The sequence below is a fragment of the Ovis canadensis genome, chromosome 1 (assembly GCF_042477335.2).
Source record: "Ovis canadensis isolate MfBH-ARS-UI-01 breed Bighorn chromosome 1, ARS-UI_OviCan_v2, whole genome shotgun sequence".
NCBI classification, from domain to species: domain Eukaryota; kingdom Metazoa; phylum Chordata; class Mammalia; order Artiodactyla; family Bovidae; genus Ovis; species Ovis canadensis.
In genome coordinates, this window is record NC_091245.1 from 142,248,167 (window position 1) to 142,269,669 (window position 21,503).

Consider the following 21,503-nt stretch of genomic DNA (forward strand, 5'->3'; position numbering starts at 1 on the left):
AAGTGATCAAAGCAGTCAATCCTAAAGGGAAAGAAGTCCTGAATATTCATTGGAAGAATGAAGCTCCAAAACTTTAGCCACCTGATTCGAAGAGCTGACTCATTGGAAAAGACCTTGATGCTGGAAAAGATTTGAGGGCAAGAGGAGAGATGGTTGGATGGCATCATTGACTTAATGGACATGAGTTTGAGCAAGGAGATAGTGAAGGACAAGGAAGCCTGGCATGCTGCAGTTCATGGGGTCGCAAATAGTCGGTCATGACTGAACAACAGAGATGTACATAAACATGTAGGTGCTTGTTCTCCCATTCCTAGCAACCAGGATAAGATCATCATGAAAAGAAAACACCTTAACTCTTGGAAAATTCTTTATGCTGGGCAAATGTGAGCCTCCATAAAAAAAGATTTTGAAGCAGTACTGTGAATTGTTGCACAAATGTTGGTTATGTCTGGAGGCAGTGTGCTTAAAATTTCTTCACAGCCTGTTAACCTGAAACTTGAATCATAACTAAATTATCTTGCCTTACTTTAAAATTAAGAAAGAACACACAAACCGACCATTTGGAAAACCAGTACTGCCGGTTCTCTAATTTTTTATTTATTTTTATTTTTTAAGGCTGTAGTAAAATTTGAAATGCTTACTCCCTTAGAGCTTTCCAGTCTCCTGCTGATATAACAGGTATTACAGCATCCAACAGTTGGTTGTATTATATTTGCTCAACCTATAGAATACCAAATTATATGAAGCCAGTCCTTTGACTGAGAAATGAAATATAACAGTCACATTCAGAAGGAAGACTAATTGACAGAGTAAATATGCATATGGCAGTCAGATGATGAGTCGAGAACCTGTGAAAATAAGTGTAGTCGGCTGAGAGATGGTACTGTTTGATAGGACCAGCTGGGGAACCAGCAGGAAAAGATTGCTTTGCTTATCTAATTACCACCAACTCATAAATAAGATCTTCAAGAGGCTAAAAGGGAAAAGCAGAAGGTGATGGGACATGTCGTAGAACTTAAGTGTATGGGGTTCTGTGGCTGTTTTTTAGTGCCATTTGGAGTATCATCTTGTGAGAGGACAAACTGTTACTACAATAAGCATATTAAATATATGCATGGAAACATCTTTATTTTAAAAGGGTGACAATGATAGGCAAAGGAGAAGATCTACATTTGAGTGGCTTTTGCCCTTTTATGGCTTTAACCAAGTTTTCTTAAAACAAATTGATCCTAGAAAAGAATTTAAAGAATAGAAATGGAGATAGCATGGCAGATGGGTTAGTGGGAGGGTTTTCAAAGTATGTGAGAATGGTATAACACAATCAGAAATGAAAGTGGGGAAAGACGTTATAAAGAAAACTATTGAATAGAAACAGCTTTAATTTTTTAAAATACCACTGTTCATACAGAAATGTCCACCTAAATAAATTTCCAAAATATTGTCAATTATGGTTGCCAAGTAAGGTCTTGGTTCTCTACTAATCAGGAACTCAAGACCCAAAGTTACATAGCCATCTGTGTGATATGTTTTAAAGTTTTCCTAATACTTAGGATGTCAATTATATTGGTCCTCAGAAGTTTTATTAGGAAGCTGTAGTACAGTTTTTGTGGAACTGGTTTGGAAATTACTTGTAAGTCAGTTTCTGAAAAGTACCAACTCATTAATTGCACTTAGATTCATTTCCTTTAAAAACCTGCTGAAGAAACAGATTAGTGCTCAGAGCTGTTAACACTTGTAAATGCAATTAAAATTCATAAAGTCAATTGGAAAACTCACTGGGATCTCTGATAATAGCAGTGGTTATATTAATTCTAACTGATTAGGTAAAAAAAATCACTTCAGGAATTTATAAAATGACACATATATTGTTGATACAAATTGAGTGGGCTACTCACATTCTTTTCTAGTAAAAAATTATATGAAGTGTCAGTATATTAAATTTCCTGAATTGGGTATTTTAAACTATCTTTACAAGACAAGTATTTTCAAATTAAACATTAAAACTGATTCAGGTTTTAATTTTTTTTTTTTAATTGAGCTAAAGTAGGTATAGATACAGATCTGGATGAATGAGCTACAGTTTACATAAAACAGCCTTGTATATTCACAGTATGTATATATATAATAAGTAATTGAGTAGAAGTTCCTGATTTTATTTGGCAGATTGAATGATGCCACTGGAATGCATCTCTATATATCAGTGCCACTCATCAGTTCTTGGGATTAATGTCATATTAAACCAAACATAGGAGTAACTTCACTGGAAGATGTCTTTAACTTCTGTGTGTGTGTGTGTGTGTGTGTGTGTGTGTGTGTGATGTCTTTAACTTCTCTGTGTGTGTGTGTGTGTATGTGTGTGTGTGTTCACTCAGTCATATCCAACTGTTTGTAACCCCATGGACTATAACTCACGAGGCTTCTCTATCCATGGGATTTCCCAGGCAAGAATACTGGAGCGGGTTGCCATTTCCTCCTCCAGGGGATCTTCCCAACCCAGGAATTGAACTTGGGTCTCCTGCATTGGCAGGCGAATTCTTTACCACTATGCCACCTGGGAAGCCCAGTTAACTTCTGAGAGCCTGCAAAGGTGCACAGCCTAGTTACCTTGCAGATGGGCAAAACTTCATTGCAGTAGACCTCAAATAATAATTGGTAATAAATTTTAGGTTTGCTTTTTAAATACAATTTTAATTTTCCTTTATTCATGTAATGACTTTTTCTTGAGTACTTGCTATGTGCCAGGCACTGTGATAATAAGGATGTACATAAAACAGATGGTGCTCTTTCTCACAGAATTTACCTCTAGCAGGAGATAAAGGCCAGTGAAGAAGCAATTTTAAAATCTGGTGCCATTAGCTGAGATGTAACTGGTTAGAAAAGGCTTCTTAGAGGAAGGAAGAACTAGAGAGGGGACGGTGATGAAGACCCAAATAACATAGTGGGAGTGGTAATGGGGTGAAGGAATATTTAATATGCTAGATTTTAGGGGGAAGAAGTCTATTAAGATGGACAGTAAAACATCTAGGATGGGGCACATGGAGGAACGGTCAAAGAGGACACCCAGGTTTCTTCCTTGAGCAGTTGGGTGTGCCAGACTCAGGAGGAGGATTGGGTGTGGGTTTAAGAATGGAGGAAGAGGCAGGGTGAATGTAAAGAGCAGTTGGGACCTCTAGGGGCATGGCAACCCCCTCCAGTATTCTTGCCTGGAGAATTCCATGGACAGAGGAGCCTGGCAGGCTCCAGTCCCTGAGATCACAGAGTTGGACATGACTGAGTGAATAAGCACATGAGACATCTAAGTAGAAATATTCCCACATTCAAAACACTTCCTGTCATGACACTTTTTTGTCTTTTATAGGGGATTTTTCACCTGAGTGTCTGACTCTGAAATTTACATTTACATATATTCACAGTAAATTGAATATTGTTGTTCTCTGACTTGCTTTTCATCTCAGCTGATTACCAGTATACATGTAATTGTGTGTTTACTGGGCTCCAAACATTCATTTGGGTGGGGATTTAAGTAAAAGTTAAAAAATTATTTCTGAAGAACAAAAAGTTATATAAATCACTAAGAAGAAAGACTGGATTCAAAAAATCATTAACTTTAAAAGCCCACATTATTCTTCAAATAAACATTTATTATATTGACTTATTAAAGCTCTGGGGCACATTGGAAAATTTGTTGTTTCATATTTTTGTCTTTTTTTTAATACAACTTCTGAACATTCCAAATAAATTTTTAAAACTCAAAAAAAAAACTAGCAGCAAAGAATAATGACTTTCTTTTGGCTTCCCAGGTGGCACCAGTGGTAAAGAACCCACCTGCCAGTGCAGGAGACGTAAGAGACATGGGTTCGATCTCTGGGTCAGGAAGATCCCCAGGAGGAGAGCCTGGCAACCCACTCTTGTATTCTTGCCTGAAGAATCCCATGGACAGAGTAGCCTGACAGGCTATGGTCCTTGGAGTCACAAAGAGGCAGGCACGACTGAAGCAACTTAGCGCAAACGCACATGGCCTAGTTTAGAATCCTTTTATACACAGAAGGATTTCCTCTAATATATAGTAAAGGAGAAATACAATTTACAACGTTTCGATTCAGCTAAACCATTGCTACATAGATTAGTGCTGTGCCAGTGGACCGAGAATGAGACCATTTACGGTTTCAGGGATTGGCCAGCTCTCTGTTGGCAGTGAGCCCTAAAAGAGTAAGAAAGCTCCTTAAAGAATTTCCCAAAGTTAGTAAAATAAGCGAGCTTCAGGTTCTCTCTGCCTAGCAATCAGTACTAGAATCAAACAGCAGAATGGAGGTATTTCTTATTTTATCTGTAATTGATACTAACTACCTTTTTGTCTTATTTATGATATTAAAACATACATAATATTATAAAGTACTTTTAATATTTTCATTTTAATCAAGATTTGTGCACTTGCTTTCTATATTAAGGTTTCAAAGGCATACACACTGTTGTCAAATAGAGCTTTGAAGTTTTGTACTTGAATATTTTAATTTTGCAGGAAATTTGACCTAATCAGACAATAACTGGTAAAAAGTATATACACACACACTTGGAGCACAGGCACCAAAGGGGTAAATAAAATGTGTATGCAGTTGTTTTAAGTTTGGTTTTTGCACTCAGTGAAAGAAACAAGACTGAGATAGTTGAGTTTACCTGGTGAGGCACGTCTGCTTAATTAGACTGCTAGTATTTAAGAGCGGTACCCCCATAGCTTACTTGTGAGGGAACTGACAGCCCAGTTAGTACTGGTTTTGGCAGGACCCACCATTGGCTGATGTGATGTTGTTTTAGAACAAGTTAGCATTTGTGAGTATTTTGCACCTGATTTAATACTGTTAAAATATAAATACATCACTATCTTAGTATTAGCCAGGGTTTGCAAGTCAGTGAATAAAATTATTACAACTTCAGCTTTTAAAACAATGGATGAATACAGAATGTAATTTTTTCTGATGACTCAGTTAAAACTTTTTTAAGCTAACACCTGAGTGGCTCTCAACTTCCTATTTTCAAAGCTAAGCAGTTTAGACTGCTTAATTCTTGCAGGCATTAATTTTCCATTCCACATCCCATGTTCACCTTCAATATGAAAGCACTGCTATTTTATTTTAAATGGTTTGAACTTACAAAAATGTTATCAATGTTTTCTATATTTCAAAGTATGTTGTATATTTGAAAATGTATTCTCTCTTTTAAAAAACAATAGAGATAGCATACTTGAGCTCTACTAAAAAGCTGGAAATGTAAATGTGTAAGATTTTCCATGATTTGTGTTATGTAATGAACATTTGTGAGTTGAATTATATTGGCTATTGTATCTTGGTAGATTGAACTTGTTGCTCTGTGAATAAGAATTGTGTGTAGTGCATTTCTTGATAAAGTTTTAGTAAGTATTTAAACATGTGAAAACATTTTAGATGTTTTTATTTTCTTACTTGAAAAAATCAAAACAGTTCTTTGACTTTTTGAGGCTTTTATTAATGCATATTTTTCTGATTCTGGTTTATGTTTCCCCAGTAAAAATATAACTGTTAATTTTAAATCATGATTTACTATGTTTTTTTGTTAGGGAAAAAATTGTGAAGCATTTCTCTTATTAAACCTATAACAAAAATTTTTACAAATGTGTAACTTCAGGAGAGCTAGTAAAGAAAGCTTTATAATGTACAGGTCAAGATTCTGTAAGTATAAATTGCTGGTTCAGTGATATTTTTTAATATTATGCAATAACATGCCTCTGGACTGAGATTGAAATTGAATCATTAAGTCCTTAAGAAAGGCTTTGCTATTCATAAGAATTTAATATTTCTGCTATTCAGAATTTATTGAACATATAGTTAAACTGAAGCATAAATTATTAGGCTATATCATTATTGTAATATATACATGTATATTATTAATACTAATATTCTTTAGCATTTTTCCACTAATTTGCAAATTAATCAGTGACTTGGTATTTTACTAAGATTTGTATTTTTTAATGCAGCTTATAAAAAACAAAATTGTGTCAAGTCTTACTTCTTTTTTTTCTTTAGGAATACCAAAATCTGATCTCTTACACACCAAATCGTTAAGGGGCCATAAAGACTGCTTTGAAAAATATCATTTGATTGCAAACCAGGATTGTCCTCGATCTAAGCTTTCAAAAAGTACTTATGAAGAAGTTAAAACTATTTTGAGTAAGAAGATAAATTGGATTGTACAATATGCACAAAATAGGGATCTGGATTCAGACTCCGAATGTTCTAAAAACCCCCAGCATCACCTGTTTAACTTCAGGCATAAGCCAGATAAAAAGTTACTCCCACAGTTTGACTCTCAAGTACCAAAGTATTCTGCAAAGTGGATAGAAGGAAATGCAGGTGGCCTCTCAAACTGTACGCAACGAATGTTGGAACAGAGGGAGAACACAGGCTTCGGGCTTGCTGTGTTACAAGATTCGGGTACCACGTTATGCCACAACAGTGTACTGTGGCCTCATAGTCACAACCGGGAACAGAAAAAGGAAAAGACAATCTCCGGTCCAGAGGCTCATGTCCAGACCCAGCATCCACATTACAGCAGAGAGGAATGTAAGTATAAGGAAAAGGGGTAAAGATTGGAGTTTTGTTGGTTCTTTATTATTTTTTTAATGTTTTATATATGTGATATGTCAAGAATTTTGCTGTGGAAGTACAGATTTGGTTAATTTAGCATTTAAATGACAGGTTCACCGTAGCAAAAATGCCATCATTTCTTTGGAATATTCCTTAGTATGTCCTAAAACTACTGGAATTCTAGAGTCCCATCATTTGTTTTGCCATTTTAAATTATTAACAGAATGGAATCAACAGATTGGGAATTAGAAAGTTCAGGGTTCATATAGTTTAGAAGTAGAGCCTCCACCATTGACAAACACACACTGTCCTGTTGCTAATCCCTACAAGACTAATTGGGGCTGGTATTTCAAAAGCAGAAATCTGACATTTTACCAAAGGCTAAAGGTAACGTGTGCACCTGGAAAAAGTGACTCATTCAGTCTGCATGTATTTCTTCAAAAACACACAGGAGCGGAGTTAATTTTAGTTAACTTAGAATCAAGTGATTTTAGGGCTAGAAAGGCCCTTGGATATATTTTTATATAAGTCCTTGATTCTACATCTGAGTTATCTCCAGTTGTATATGTAGACGGAGACGAAGTTAGTTCCTGGGGTGGGAAGATCCCCTAGAGCAGGAAATGGCAAACTACTTCAGTATTCTTGGCTGGAGAATTCCATGGACAGAGGAACTTGGTGGGTTGCAGTCTTATCGGGTCACAAAAGAGTCAGACACAACTTGGCGACTTAACAACAACATATAGCTAGATAAATTGATTTTCAAACTGTTTCCATAGTACATTAGTCTTTTTCAAGCTACGCATCATGAAGCATGTGGCACTTTAGCAAAGTCAACTCAATGGGTAGTAACTAGCCCTTTTTAAAAACTGAAACAGCATGAGAAATATCAGAACCCATTGGACCTAATGCTAAGAATTTCTCAGTGAACCTTTTATTTCAGGTGGAGATAGACCGGTTGTGAAATAGACTGGTTGTGGATTGTGGGCAGAATTTGAAAACCCAGCCCTTTAGGAGTTAATGAATGAATCCTAAGGTCCTGTTAAATGTCATGTTCAGAAATAAGTGCAGATACTTTTTTAAAATAGGATGTTGTGTTGATGGTGTAGATAACTTATTTTCCCAGGTTGTCATGGTAGTAATGAATGTATTTTCATGTTTCAGTGAATTCGATGACTCTTGGTGAGGTAAAGCAACTGAATGCAGAGCTCCAACAGCAAATACAGGGTAAAGACTCATGTCAGTACTTTTTACATGTGCCAGGTTTGATACAGAAAATCCCTTATTAGCATTATTTGCGTTTAAATTTAGAAACGATCCTCTTAGAGTTTCCAGAGCAAAAAGAATTTTTCTTAGTCTTCTCTGTGACCAGCTGGTGAAGTAGATTCTTTTTCTGGTGAAAACAGAGACTACAACTTAATCTCTTACTAACATGTGTTTTTACTGCCCACTATTGTGCGAGGCACTGCACAGGTGTGCTCCTTAGCAGATTTTTAAGGCAGGAAGTATTGGCCCCGTTTTTTTGTTTGTTTCTTTTGTTTTTAATTATTATTAACTCTTCCAAACACAAAAGTAGTCAGAATAATGTAGTGAAACCCTCTTTCCCAATTTCAGCTAGCTAATTTTCCTTCTTCTCTACTTATACCCATTTTCCTTCCCCTACCCCGACCTCTAGCATGGATTATTTTGGAACAAATTCCAGACAATATTTTGTTTTGTTGTCCATAAATGTAATAGTTTAGAATTTCTCTAAAAGAAAACATTCTTTTTTAGGCAGTCACAACCCCATCTCTTTAAAAAAAGAACAGTAGTTTGTTAACATCGTTCAAGTATGATGCTAATACAGTGAACAGTGTTCAAATTCCCCAATTGTCTTTTTTTCTTTTTCCCCTACAATTAATTCCCATTTAGGTGAGGAAACTGCACTTCAGAAACCTTAAGTTGCTTACAGTTGCTTACAGAGATCTTACATAAGCAACAGATTAAGGATCTAATTCCTGTCCTTTTAACTCCAAAGGTAGTGGTCTTTCTTGACCACACAGCCTCTCAGGATAATAACATAATAATAGCAATTTACATTTATCAAGTACTTATCCTCTGACAAGTACTTTACAAGTATGATCTTATTTAATCCTCACAGTGACTTACTTTCATTATTGAGGTTATTCCATAAGAGGAAATTAAAACATAGTTTAAGTTACTTGCCTGAGAAGCATAAGAGTCAGAACAAAAATTCAAAAATTCAGGTAGTCTGATTCCAGAGCCTCTTAGAGGAGGTTCCAGACCTGGGTACTAACAGGCACTTTACTATCCATAAATCATATTAGAAATTCATTGAACCTGCTTATTCCGTGTGAGGAAAGGATCTCAGAGGTGATTGTAACTGTCATCTCTGCTGTGCATCTGGGTCATTGCTTAGGACTCACAAGTTTCATTTGATGGAGAACACCATATTCCAGTTGGCTATGCAAAGTGCACAACTTCCTAGGATGATCAAAACTCAGCTGTTTTCTTGGTTTCAAACTACTTTTGTTACAAACACTTGCCCAATGCGTTCATTTCAGCTTAAGTACATGAAATATAAATCATAGATTAGCTTTCTGTGTATTAAAAATAGAATTACTTTTTAAATTTTTACAGAAGTTTTTGAAGAGTTAACCCACCAAGTGCAAGAGAAAGATTCTTTAGCCTCAGAACTCCATGTCCGCCACGTTGCCATCGAACAGCTTCTCAAGAACTATTCCAAGTTACCATGTCTGCAGATGGGCCGAACGGGATTGAAGTCACACCTGCCCATAAACAACTGAACTCAACTTACACTTACTTCCCATGCTCTGCCATTTTTTGGTCTGCTGGGCATGTTCACTTTGAAGAAGTTGAAGAAAGTTATGGTCAATTATTTTATGGTCATTAAATTTGCAAAGATTAAGGCAATATTCAACATGTTTGCCAAATAAAGCAGACCATTACACTCTAGTCTTCTAGGGTTAATCGTTTTGATTCATTTGGGGAATCTGTTTTCCCATAATTACAAAACAGCCCTCCCTAATTTATACCACATGTGACTACTTAAATATACTGTTACAGTGTGATTTTATTAAACATGTTTTAATGTAATTCACCTGTCAAAACAGAAGGTTAACAAAGTTCTTATATTAGTCTAAATTACTAAAGATAACATTTAAGAGGGAAATGGAATTCATAATATCACCTCTTATTTATTGAGCAATATTTTAATATGAAAATTTTATATATAAAAATGCTATTTTAGGTACCTTTTCATTCTCTTTATAATGTGTATTTGAATGGCTCTGTATATTATAGTTACACTTCGTGTGTGAATATGTTACCCATATTTCACATCACTGCATTTTATTCTCTTCATAATGTTTTTACAGCTGTTATCTTGTTTTCCAAAGATAAATGTATTTTGGAATAGAAATCTATCTAGTTAACTGTTTTGACTTCTGAAAACTCTTATGAAAGAGGAGTTAATAACTTTTTAAAGCAAGTATACAGGAAAATAAAAGACATTATTTTTTTCTAACAAAAGCAATTATGAGTTCAGGAAGAAAATACTAATCTAGTTTTTGTATGTCAGCTCATCTCTATAGAAGTAAAAGCCTATTCTAGTCAGTATTACTTTCAGTAATGACTTTGATGTGTTAGAATTTGGACAAAAAGTCAAGCCTCACTTCCAAGTCAAATGTAGTATCTATCTCTTCAAATTTAATATGTCATGAAACTGTTGTCCTGCCTTTGAAAAAAATTAAAATCATTTTGTGTGCTCGATAAAAATTCAAGAATTCAACTGTCCAAATTCTGTTAACATCATTGATAGTCGTGCCCAAAGAAAGCAATTTCTAAATTTTAGAATCTAAAGGAAAAGAGAAGATTGCTTATAACCGAAAAGTAAAACTCTAATTCAAAACATTAAGCTCCTTTTTAAGAAGATATTCTTGTTAGTCGCTTCTCATGTTTCCAAGAGTTCTGAACAAATAGGTTTTCTCAAACAAATAAGTTTTCAAACCATATAGTTTAGTAAATGCTATAACCAATGCAGATTTAAAATGGGCTCTAAATTCTGTTTTCTGCTGGTACTTAGAATGTATTTATAAGACAGGATCCTTTGCATGAAAGCATCAACAGAAAAGCCCATTAACTTGGCAATTTCATACATAAAGATATGAATAACTTCTGCCTTAAATTTGGCAGCCTGCCCTGGCTTGGGTCACTCAGATTTTAGTCTTGAACACAAAGAGTATTTGACCAAGCAAAGAAACGCCTCCATCTAGTAGAAAACAAGTTTTTGTCATGCTAAAATGTAAAATGTGTTAAATTTGCCTGAGGATACTAAATGATATGTTACTGATTTTTGTCTTGTTTTCTTTGAAATGTGACATAACTGCTTTTTGGAGGGAGCTTTTGAAAGACACTTTGCATTTCTCTCGATTCTTTGAGTCATCCAACATGAATTTAAAATCCAAGGAGTGGGGAATGAATTCATTGCCTTAGTTTTGATAAGCTTTAAATTGAATGTGTGCAATATCAAAAATCCCTACAAATTGTAAGTTGAATAGAGATCTTTCCTGATGCCAGTGTCTCAGTCCTTCTTTGTTATGGACAGATGTTCAAATTTGACTTCACTCTCTTTTTTTGGCATAATTCATTAAGGATGTTACCAGCCAGTGTGCTGCTTGCACACATTTGAGCTTCTATTTAGATCACTTAGGGACAGTGGTAAAAACTGGGGATGTGTTGCCTTTGATAGAAGCAGTAGCTTGTTTCCAGAACAGCAGGCATATGGTACAGTCCTGAATACAACAGTGTTATCCAAAGAAAGTGTTTGCTTATTTCCGGCAAATATGTAGCTTTACTACTGAGTTTGGCACAATTCATACAGGTAACAAGGTCCTATTTGGAGACTCTGATTTACTCCATTTAGATATTTATATGTAAGCTCTTCAAAGGCACGGTGCTCTTAAAAAATATCTGTGGTGCTGGTACTCACACTAGTACTTGATTTGGATAGATATTCTAGTTTAAAAAAATTTTTGACAAAAGTATTTTGCAGAGCAGTTTATCCAAATATTTGGTAAACTTATTTTATATTCCTGTTAGTTTTCTTGAATATGCAGTTATTCTATATGCTAAAGTAAGGATAAGGGATAGAGTTGAGTTCTACCTTCAGAGAACATGAAATACTGCAGATATTGGTTACCATACTTGGCCATTTTTCGGCAGAGTTGTTAGTACTTTTTGAGGATGTTTAGAAGAAAATCAGTTTCAAAAATGGCAAAAAGGAGATTGCCAGTCAGCCATTACTGACATTTTAATAGCTTATATGATTAAGGAGAGTGAAATGACTAAAATTTTTTCACTTTAGATTCATAATTAGGCAAGTTGAATTAAGTTTAAACAATTGGTTTGAAGTTGAAAGTGATTTTGACAACACAAGATTTTTCTCTTTAAAGATTTAAAATGCTGTCAGCCTTTTAATTAAGCTAAAAATCTGTTTACTTGGCGATTATTACCGTTTGATCCTAGTATTTAGTGTCCAAATTAGTCTTTTGAAAGGCATGCACTTTCAAACCAGACCAGTAGTAGACGATGCATTCAGGCAGCCAGATAGTGTTCCATTCCATTATGTAGGTTCTTACAGTGTTGGGAGCAAAGAAATGATTTTAGTTTTCCAAATTATATGTTCATTTCACCAGAGAGTGCCCATTTTTATATACATTTGAGGATTATTTTTAAATAAGTTCATGTTGGGAAGTGATTTCAGAAATATAGTCAAAATATATTATTGGCATCTTGAGATTTCTCAGGTTTTTTATTTTACCATACTGTTTACCACTGAAAATGGTTTACAGTTCAGTCTTTCTTGTTTATATATTTTTTTACCTTAGTGTTTATGCTGTTGCTTTCAGTCAGTTTTTGCTGTGTGTGTGTGTGTGTGTTTAATTAATTTGGGGGGATAGATGTGTGTGTGTTAATGTTTACAAATTTTGGCTTTATTTTGTTTTAGAAGAAATCTGCTAGTGTTATTAATGTTGTAAAATGTAATACAAAATGGTATATGCTCAAAACTTCAGTAGGAACTTTAAAAGAATAAATTATTTGTATAGTTCAGTAAGCAGTTCAGGCTAGTGACCATAAAATTAGGTTATGTGACATAAAAACTTTCAAATGGTACAGTGTAAAGTTCTTGTAGTGTTATTTTTATGCCGAAGTAAGATGTTTGAGTACTTTTAAAGTACTTAATAAAAAAAGTTTAGTACTCAAGTATCTTTTGTTCAGATGTGGCTGTAAAACAAAGAGAATTGATTTCAGTGTTAATTGCGTTTTTAACTTTAGGTTGGTGGAAATAATTATTTGAGGACATTTGTGGTGGAACAGGAGAGAGTTCATTGACCAAATAATAAGGTAATGAAACCCTGGCACAAGTCAATGTATCTTGGAGAAGAGCTGTAATATTGTGGTTGGAATAACAGGGTTCTGTCCATCGTCTCGGTATTTTCATCCACTTCATCCTGTCATAACTGCCCTTATTAATAATGTAGCCTCACCTATTAAGCAACTTGATCCCCTTGCTATGAACCATATCATAGCAAGTCTCTAAAACTGAGAGATCTTTAACACCTAGTTTGTAACATCCACTTTTCACACTCTTTTTCAGTTTAAAAGAATCCAGATTACTAATGCATTTTAGTGATGTTGAATTAGTCCACAATTTTAACCTTACCAAAATAAAACATTCAAAAATCATGCAAGTGATTATTGCCCTCCACCCTCCCTTGACAAAGTGTTACTTGGAGCTTCCCTCAACTGCACCAAAAAAAGAATTTTAGTGAATGTGTTTCTTCTTTCAAACATATAGAATGTTTATTTCCATCCTACTGCCTCCAAAAGAGGCATTTTAGAAAGTATTCAGTAGTGACTTCTGTTAAATGCTATTCACACTTTTACAATCTGTGTGTGTGTTAACCTTGCTTTAAATTTGAGCAGAAATGCATACAAAATTGTCTAAGATGTTTGAGAAAAGAAAGTGAAGCTGCCGTGATGAAAACCAAGTTGGTTTCAAAAAAGTTTATTTAGACATTACTTGGCTGTTATACTTTCCTTTTAAAACTGCAATAATTTATATATTTCTATTGCTCTGCTTTGGAACAGTAACTACATATGCTTGTCTATTTTTAATTTTACAAAAATAAAATAAATATTTTATTATCTGTTAGCTTTAGTGGCTATTTTTAAGTGTCTGTATATTTTCTCTAAATTATTGACCAAGTGAAAAGTTTCATTTTCAGGTTTAAGAAGTCTATACTTAAGAATGGCTATCTAACAGTTTCTTAATTCTTTGTGAGAATCTTTCTTTGATAAAATATTCCCTATGCCCCAAGAGTTCAGAAGCAGAAAATAAGATTCTTGTGGCTTTCTAGATGCCTGTGCAACTTTTTAAAGTTTTAAGTGTGTTAAGTTTTAGTAAGTGCATACAACTGTATAACCATCCCCTCAGGATGCCTTTCATATCTCTTCCTTCTCCATTTCCTTTCCAGTGTTCTGATCTCTGTCACCGTACTTTGCATTTGTCTGCCTTAGAACTTTACATAAATGTTATTCTACAGGATGTACTTGTTTGCCTCTGGCTTTTTTTTTTCCACTCAACTGGCTGCTTTAAAACTCATCTATATTAGTGCAAGGATCAATAGTTCATTCCCTCTTTTTTTAGCTGACTAGTCTTCTATTGTATGTATTATAGTTTGTTTATCCATTCATCCTGTTGATGGACTTTGAGTTGTTCCAGTTTAGGGTTCTGTAAATAAAGCTGTTGTGAATATTTTTAAATTGGCTTTTAAAAGGATACTAAAGTAGAAATTATTCAAGATTACTTGTGGTTAGCACTATGAATCTGAATATTTTTCAAATTACCACTTTTCCCACAAATTATTTTTAAAGTAATTTATATACCTGTGGTATTAATTTAAAATTAGGAAACAGTTGTTCAAGAGATCAGAAGTAGATCATAAAATAACGGGTGTTTGAGAACTTAAACATTAAGTTCTCTTCAAAGTCTAAGACCACTTTGTTTTCCAGAAAAGGCAATGAAGACCAAAAGAGTCTGTTTGGAGAAAGTACTGGAAAAAGCAAGCCACAAGCGAAGCTGTTCTCCTATTTAGCTTTAAACTATTCTGTGACATTAAGGAAATACATCACGTAAAAGTCTGAGTTCACTGAGCTACAGCAAACAGTTGGTAAAATGTAAGCCTAATGCTGCTTAATCATTTTTGTTCCTGCCCAGGTTCTGAGCCTTAAGAATTTTCAAATTACTTGTAAAATTATTTGTTCACCCTCGTTATTAAATGTCATTATAGAACCCCGAATTTTTTACAGGTGTTTCAGAGACTGACAGGCAGCAGTGAGTATGTTGATAAAACTTCTCTCTGTCCTCCACGAATAAAACAGGGGAGCTGCCAGCAGAACAACGCCTTTTTCATCGTTATATATAGGTGTTCTAAATTATTTGTTAAAAGGCTTTTAAAAGTTTTATCTTTGGAATCTGATCTAGATGATGTCTTAGATCCCTCCTGTCTTAAGTTCCACACGACTTGCAAATAAACATCGGTGGATTTTACTTTTTCAGGGAAAGGGGGGAGGGGCATGTGCTCTGCATCTGAATTCTGGTGCTCAAATAGCACAGACCACTTTTACCTGTGGAGGCAAAATTTTCTCCCAACCTCCCTTGCATCTGGGACACTCCACCTAGTTGGTGAAGCAAAGAAATGGTAGGCGAGGATGAGAACAGCAGCGTCTAACCAGCAACAGGAGAACATCTGGTGTCTCATACCCACTGCAGGCAACACGTAAGCTCCTAGCATCTGGGCTTGAGCAGCCATTGTTCAGAGGATTTGACCTAGTAGCAGAGTAATCACCTTTGTTGCTGCCTAGTTTCCAAGCTTCCTGAGCAATCTCTGCCCATTGAATCAATTCCTTTTCAGCTTAAATCAACCAGTCACCTTCTCTGGCTTGCAACTGAGAACCCTGTTAGGCCTCACTTCAATGCTTTCCTGCTCTGAGATCTTTCAAAATTGGTTTCTAAAAGTGAACCGCTGGGAACCACCCCTTATCTAAGCTGCCCCTCAGGACCACATGGTCTGCCTTTTGGGTTAGCTGCAACTGATGGGAAGGTTCTGAAGAGAAACCTTTTAGTAACATAGATGTCTGTTTTCCTGTTAAAAGTGTTGATTGTTCATGGGGGAGGGGGTGTGTGACTTTGGAGCACTTCTCTTTCTCTCTCAGTAATTCTCCAGCATGAATTACTGAAAGTACTCAAACATTTGTATCTACCAGGATCTTGGAGGAAGTGATATGAGACAATGCTAATCATAACTTTAGCTCTGGGCTTCACCTGTGTTCTCTCAGGTCATAGTGAATGACCCCAGCTCAGTAAGCATATGTTGAACGAAGGACTGAATGATGAGACTCCAGAGGCACACCAAGACTGCGCATTCTCCATGTCAATTGTCATCATTGTTGCACAGTTGTTTTCAACTCTGCATGGACTGCAGCACGCCAGGCTTCCCTGCCCTTCACTGTCTCCCAGAGTTTGCTCAAACTCACGTCCATTGAGTCCGCGATGCCCTGCAACCATCTCATCTTCCGTTGCCCTCTTCTCCTGCCCTCAATCTTTCCCAGCATCAGGGTCTTTTCTAATGACAGTAGCTACAGGAAAAATAAATAAATGCTTAAGGCCGTCATCCAGTGACTCAATACTGCACATTCCACATACCCCACTCTCCACAGCATCTCTGTGACTCAAGCCTTTGATGATTCGTACTTGTTCTGTCTCTATCTCCCCTCCAAACCAGTACGTTCTCTAACTTAGAGCTTCATGAAACAGATGTCAAGCGGCTGCACCTCCAGGGTTTCTCAATAACTAGGTCAGGGGTGGAACCCCAAAATTTCATCTAATGAATTCCTAGGTGATGCTGATCCTGCTGATCTCCATGGCATTCTGCAAACCACTGCTCCAAAATCATCCACTGCCCAAGTTTACTTCACAAAAGATACATTACTACTTTCCTCCTCAGACGTTTCTTGATTACTACTGCCTAGAGAATAAAAATCAGTCAGTCCTCACATCTCGACACTAGAAGCCTTCATCACCTGGCTCCCACCTGTTTTTAATTATATCATCAAATTGAGATCATGTTCCAGGAACTCAACAAACCCTATAGGCTAGGGTCTGAGAGATATAAAAGCCAACTATCGGCCAGCTGCAAAAGAGTCTGCCTGGAGGCTAAGGACTGAAAAAGGTTCACTGGATTTAGCCACCAGGATTTCAGTGAGAACAGTTTTGCTGCACCTATGGGAGCAAAAGTAGATCATAATGAAGTGTGGGTGGGGAAGTAGGATAGTCGATTTGGGTTATGAGCTCCTAAAGAGTCTAACCATAAAGTTGAAGTTACAGTGGTGGGTCCAAAGTTTTGTTTCATGTTGGGAAGTGGTGGAGTTGGCCAAAAATTTTGTTAGAAATGTTACAGGAAAAACGAAAGAACTTTTTGGGCAACCCAATACTTAAGCATAAATACTGAGAAGACAGATGTGGAAGAGCTAAAGATGAAGAGGCAGCAGTAATCAAAGGAGTCAAGTAGTACTGAAGAGGTGAAACAGTGCGGCACACCTAGAACAAATTGTCTTCAAGGAGGTCTAGGATCATCTCAGGCTTTGACATTGGAGAGAAGTTAAAACCACAAATGAACATATTTGAGGGTGATTCATTGGAGAGTAAGTTGAAAAAGTCCCTATCTGGCTGTTCCCATTTTCTGTGAGAGAAAAGGAGAAGATGATGGGGTCAGAAGCTCGAGGGAAGTGGTGATGTGCTAAATAGCTGCTTCTGAAGGAATGAGAAATGTCTCGCTACAACAGGAAGGGTTGCCACACTGTTTGGATGAAGTGGAGATTGGCACCCATGACTCACCACTGATTGAATTTCTCTAAATTTGCGTTCAGATTTTGTTACTGTAAATACAGAGGAGTATTTTTGCAATTGGAGTAAACTGAAAACACTACTGAAAATAGAAGCAGAAACTCAAATTCGTGGCTCAAAAATTCACAAAACACCACCCAATAGATAAAGTTTCAAGTGTGGGGAGAATGAGAAATTTGAAAAGCTCTTAAAAATAGTATGTAGCTTTAAGCAATAATTTTCACTTGTCCTCTCAGTAACTGGTCTTACGGGCAAGGTCCTAAGGCTGTTTTGAAGGACAAGCCCTTACAGGTCAGTTGGTATCAAGCTTCAGCAGAGGGAAGTGGGGAAATTTGAACCTAGATAAAAGGAGTTTGTTGAGAGGCCATCAACCTCCTCACAGAACGTGGAAGAAAGCCAAAGCATAGCTAAACACAGAGTTTCAGATCTGTAACTTCAAAGGAAAGGAAAGGAGATGTAAAAGGAGAAAGGCTCTTCTGGGGGAAAGAGCCAAGTGAAACGAAAGTGATGAAGGCAAAAGAGGAAGCTGAAATGAGCAAGGCCATTGCTGAATTGAAATTCGGGAACTTGGGGCCTAACCCACCGCTGCCGCTCCTGGGCTCCACTTCACCTCTCTTGGCCTCTGTTATCTTGCCTGTCAAAAGTGGGCTTGAACTTGGTGATCTTCAGGGGAACTTCCAGCTCTCACATTCTGTAAAGATAATGAGTTTTAAGAAGCCTGTGATGGACAGTTTCCTCAGCCTCTGCATGAACAGTAGAGCTGAGCTGAAAGGACATAGGAAATGTGCTTTCATTTAGAAGAAACCATGAGGTGCTTTTACAGCAAGATATTTCTATGATCATCTGTAACAAAAGAGATAGGACACAAGAATGAGCATGGCTCATAAACAACCCTACAATTCCCTACGCGCTGTTTATAGGAAGAAAAAAAAGGACTGTAAGTCCCATTTGATACCTCATTACTTTCCTACTTTCTTTTATCAGGGGAAAATATTTGGGGAGACTGTTCTCTCACACTATCAAAAGCTGGGTCACCCACAGTACAGCTCCGAAAGACTGGCTCAGACACTGGGAAACTGAAAAACTGTAAATAAAGAGGAGCTGTGCATGAAGCTGTTTGGTAGGACATGATCTTTTCAATCAATAAAACTGTCCTTTATTTTAAGATTATGTTTTTTCTATCATGAGAGTAGAAAATTTTCTTCATGAAGTGATAACAGTAGATGGTAGGTTTTCATTTTTATTTGTTTGGATTTGAGTCCTTACTTGGTAAATATTAAAACCGCAGCCTTATGTTGGTGCATGATTCGGGGTTCTCCAAATAAACAAAACCAATAAGGATAGGTAAACAGGTAGGTGGGTAGACAGACAGGTAGGTGAAACTGTTAGTCATGCCCGACTCTGTGATCCCATGGACCATAGCTTCCCAGCCTCCTCTGTCCGTAGAATTTCCCAGGTAAGAACACTGGAGTGGGTAGCCATTCCCTTCTCTGGGGGATCTTCCCGACCCAGGGATTGAACCTAGATAGATACACAGATAGACAAATAAGACAGATGGGCTGAGGAAGGGGTTGAATGATTTAAAGGAACTGGCTTACACAATTGTAGGGGCTACAGGCTGGAAATTTATGTTGCAGTCTTGGACCTGAAAGCAGTCTGGAGGCAGAATCCCTTCCATCTCAGGGAAACTTAGTCTTTTCTGTTAAGGCCTTCAACTTATCAGATGGGGCCCACCCACCCGTAATCTCCACACATTACGGAGATTATCGAGCATAATCTGCTTTATACAGTCTACTGATTTAAATATTAGTCACATCGAAAAAATATTTTCACAGCAATATCTCAACTGGCATTGACCAAACAACTAGGCACCAAAGCCTAGGCCAGTTGACACATAAAATTAGCCATCACAGTTGGTTGCTAATTTTATTTTAATATTCCATGAATCTAATAAGTCTGGAAATCACAGATCTGGCATAGTCTAGTTGGGGTCTGCTGTCATAGGAGACCACAAAATACGTGGCACTAAAGGGATATCATAGCTTTTCTTTGATTTGCCCTTGGTTTTTTTTTTTTTTTACAAGAATGTTTTCTTCAAAAAAAAAAAAATCCTTTAAGAACAACTAAGCTGCAACATATATGAAAGTTGAGCTGCTTCTACTCTGTGAAAGACCGTGGAGATTATCCAGCACAGCGTGCCTCACATCCTTCTCCACATCCTTCTCAGTTACTATCCCCCCCAGTCCACCAAAACTGCTGCCACGAGCCTCCGAAGCAGTTCTGAGTGACGATCTACAAAGTACTCATTAGAAACTGATCTGGTCTCACCCACATAAAATGGCCTAAATTACTAAAGAAACTTCCAAACCATCTACAGTCCTTATTAGCCACAGATGCAGACTGGACCCCAAACCTCCTGATTCCATTTCCAGAGTTCCTGTGATATGATATCACCTCTGCCTGGGCTCCTAGCTTTTATTTCTATTACACAAGATCTTCTGTTTGAGGGAATTATAGGATATACCTCCGCACTCTGAGGGACCACAGAAACAGCCAGGAAAGGAAAACAAAGGGCAAAGAAAAGGTGGGGCAAGTTTTCCCTGCTGAGCAAAACAGGGTTTAGTTTGAACCATGACAACTGCTAGTGAATCCTGAGGGCACCTTATCTGCCCCTATTCTGGAACACAACCAGGATGGGCTACAAAGACAGTTCCCATCAGAACCTAAGACAGCAAGTGCCTTTCTTACATCAAAAAGCCAATTTTAGCAGCAGTCAGTCCTAGGAAATGTCAAAGCTTATAAATGCCCATTGCTTTTCTTAGAAAATAAAGGGAAACACTCCACTGCTCCTGACTGATTCTTCAAAGCAGAGGCAATAAAGTCACATATTATCATAGTCATACAGACAAGGGACTGTGCACAGTGTTGGGGGGATTTCCTCTGCCAACAGAAGGAAATGGTAATAGTGTGTAAAAGCCCCAAATATATTATATTATATTATGTTATATTATACCTCTTCTGCAGAAATTACATACATCTGTACCATACCCTAGAACCAATGAGAAGAAGGCTAACATAGGGGGTCCTAGCAAAAAAGGTCATTATGAAACCTAATTCCAATCTCATATGGAGGTGAATTTGAAATGGAAACCTAGTTAGCTACAAAGAAACTTTGAACAAGATCTGAAACTATTAGTTAAATAGCCGTCGTCTTAGTCATTCAGTTCAGTTCGGTTCAGTCTCTCAGTCATGTCCGACTCTTTGCAATCCCATGAATCGCAGCACACCAGGCCTCCCTGTCCATCACCAACTCCCGGAGATTACTCAGACTCGCATCCATCGAGTCCGTGATGCCATTCAGCCATCTCATCCTCTGTCGTCCCCTTCTCCTCCTGCCCCCAATCCCTCCCAGCATCAGAGTCTTTTCCAATGAGTCAACTCTTCGCATGAGGTGGTCAAAGTACTGGAGTTTCAGCTTTAGCATCATTCCTTCCAAAGAAATCCCAGAGTTTATCTCCTTCAGAATGGACTGGTTGGATCTCCTTGCAGTCCATGGGACTCTCAAGAGTCTTCTCCAACACCACAGTTCAAAAGCATCAATTCTTTGGTGCTCAGCCTTCTTCACAGTCCAACTCTCACATCCATACATGACCACAGGAAAAACCATAGCCTTGCCTAGACGGACCTTAGTCGGCAAAGTAATGTCTCTGCTTTTGAATATGCTATCTAGGTTGGTCATAACTTTTCTTCCAAGGAGTAAGCATCTTAATCATTACCAGTAACTTAATGCTCATTAGAAGTAAAAGGAGGACCTATTCAATTACCCACTGCTTGAGACTGCTGGAAAGCAAGAATTCGTGTCTGCTGCAGCGTGCTGCTTGGCCACATGTCTCCAGGTG

At 37.1% G+C, this 21,503-nt stretch overlaps 1 protein-coding gene across 4 annotated transcripts in view; it reads left to right on the top strand.

Annotated features, from left to right (window-relative positions):
* The window catches only part of C1H21orf91 (chromosome 1 C21orf91 homolog), a 29,905-nt gene extending 18,698 nt beyond the window's left edge, over nt 1–11,207 (top strand). For 2 of the 4 annotated variants that reach the window (XM_069550106.1, XM_069550086.1), the window contains exons 3-5: nt 6,057–6,593; nt 7,779–7,841; nt 9,255–11,207. In XM_069550106.1, coding sequence (XP_069406207.1) covers nt 6,057–6,593; nt 7,779–7,841; nt 9,255–9,421 — 767 coding nt within the window. In that variant the 3' untranslated portion in view covers nt 9,422–11,207. The remainder of the gene's footprint in view (nt 1–6,056; nt 6,594–7,778; nt 7,842–9,254) is intronic. The other 2 variants (XM_069550116.1, XM_069550097.1) reach the window with 1 other exon arrangement.
* Nucleotides 11,208–21,503: the final 10,296 nt, after the last annotated feature.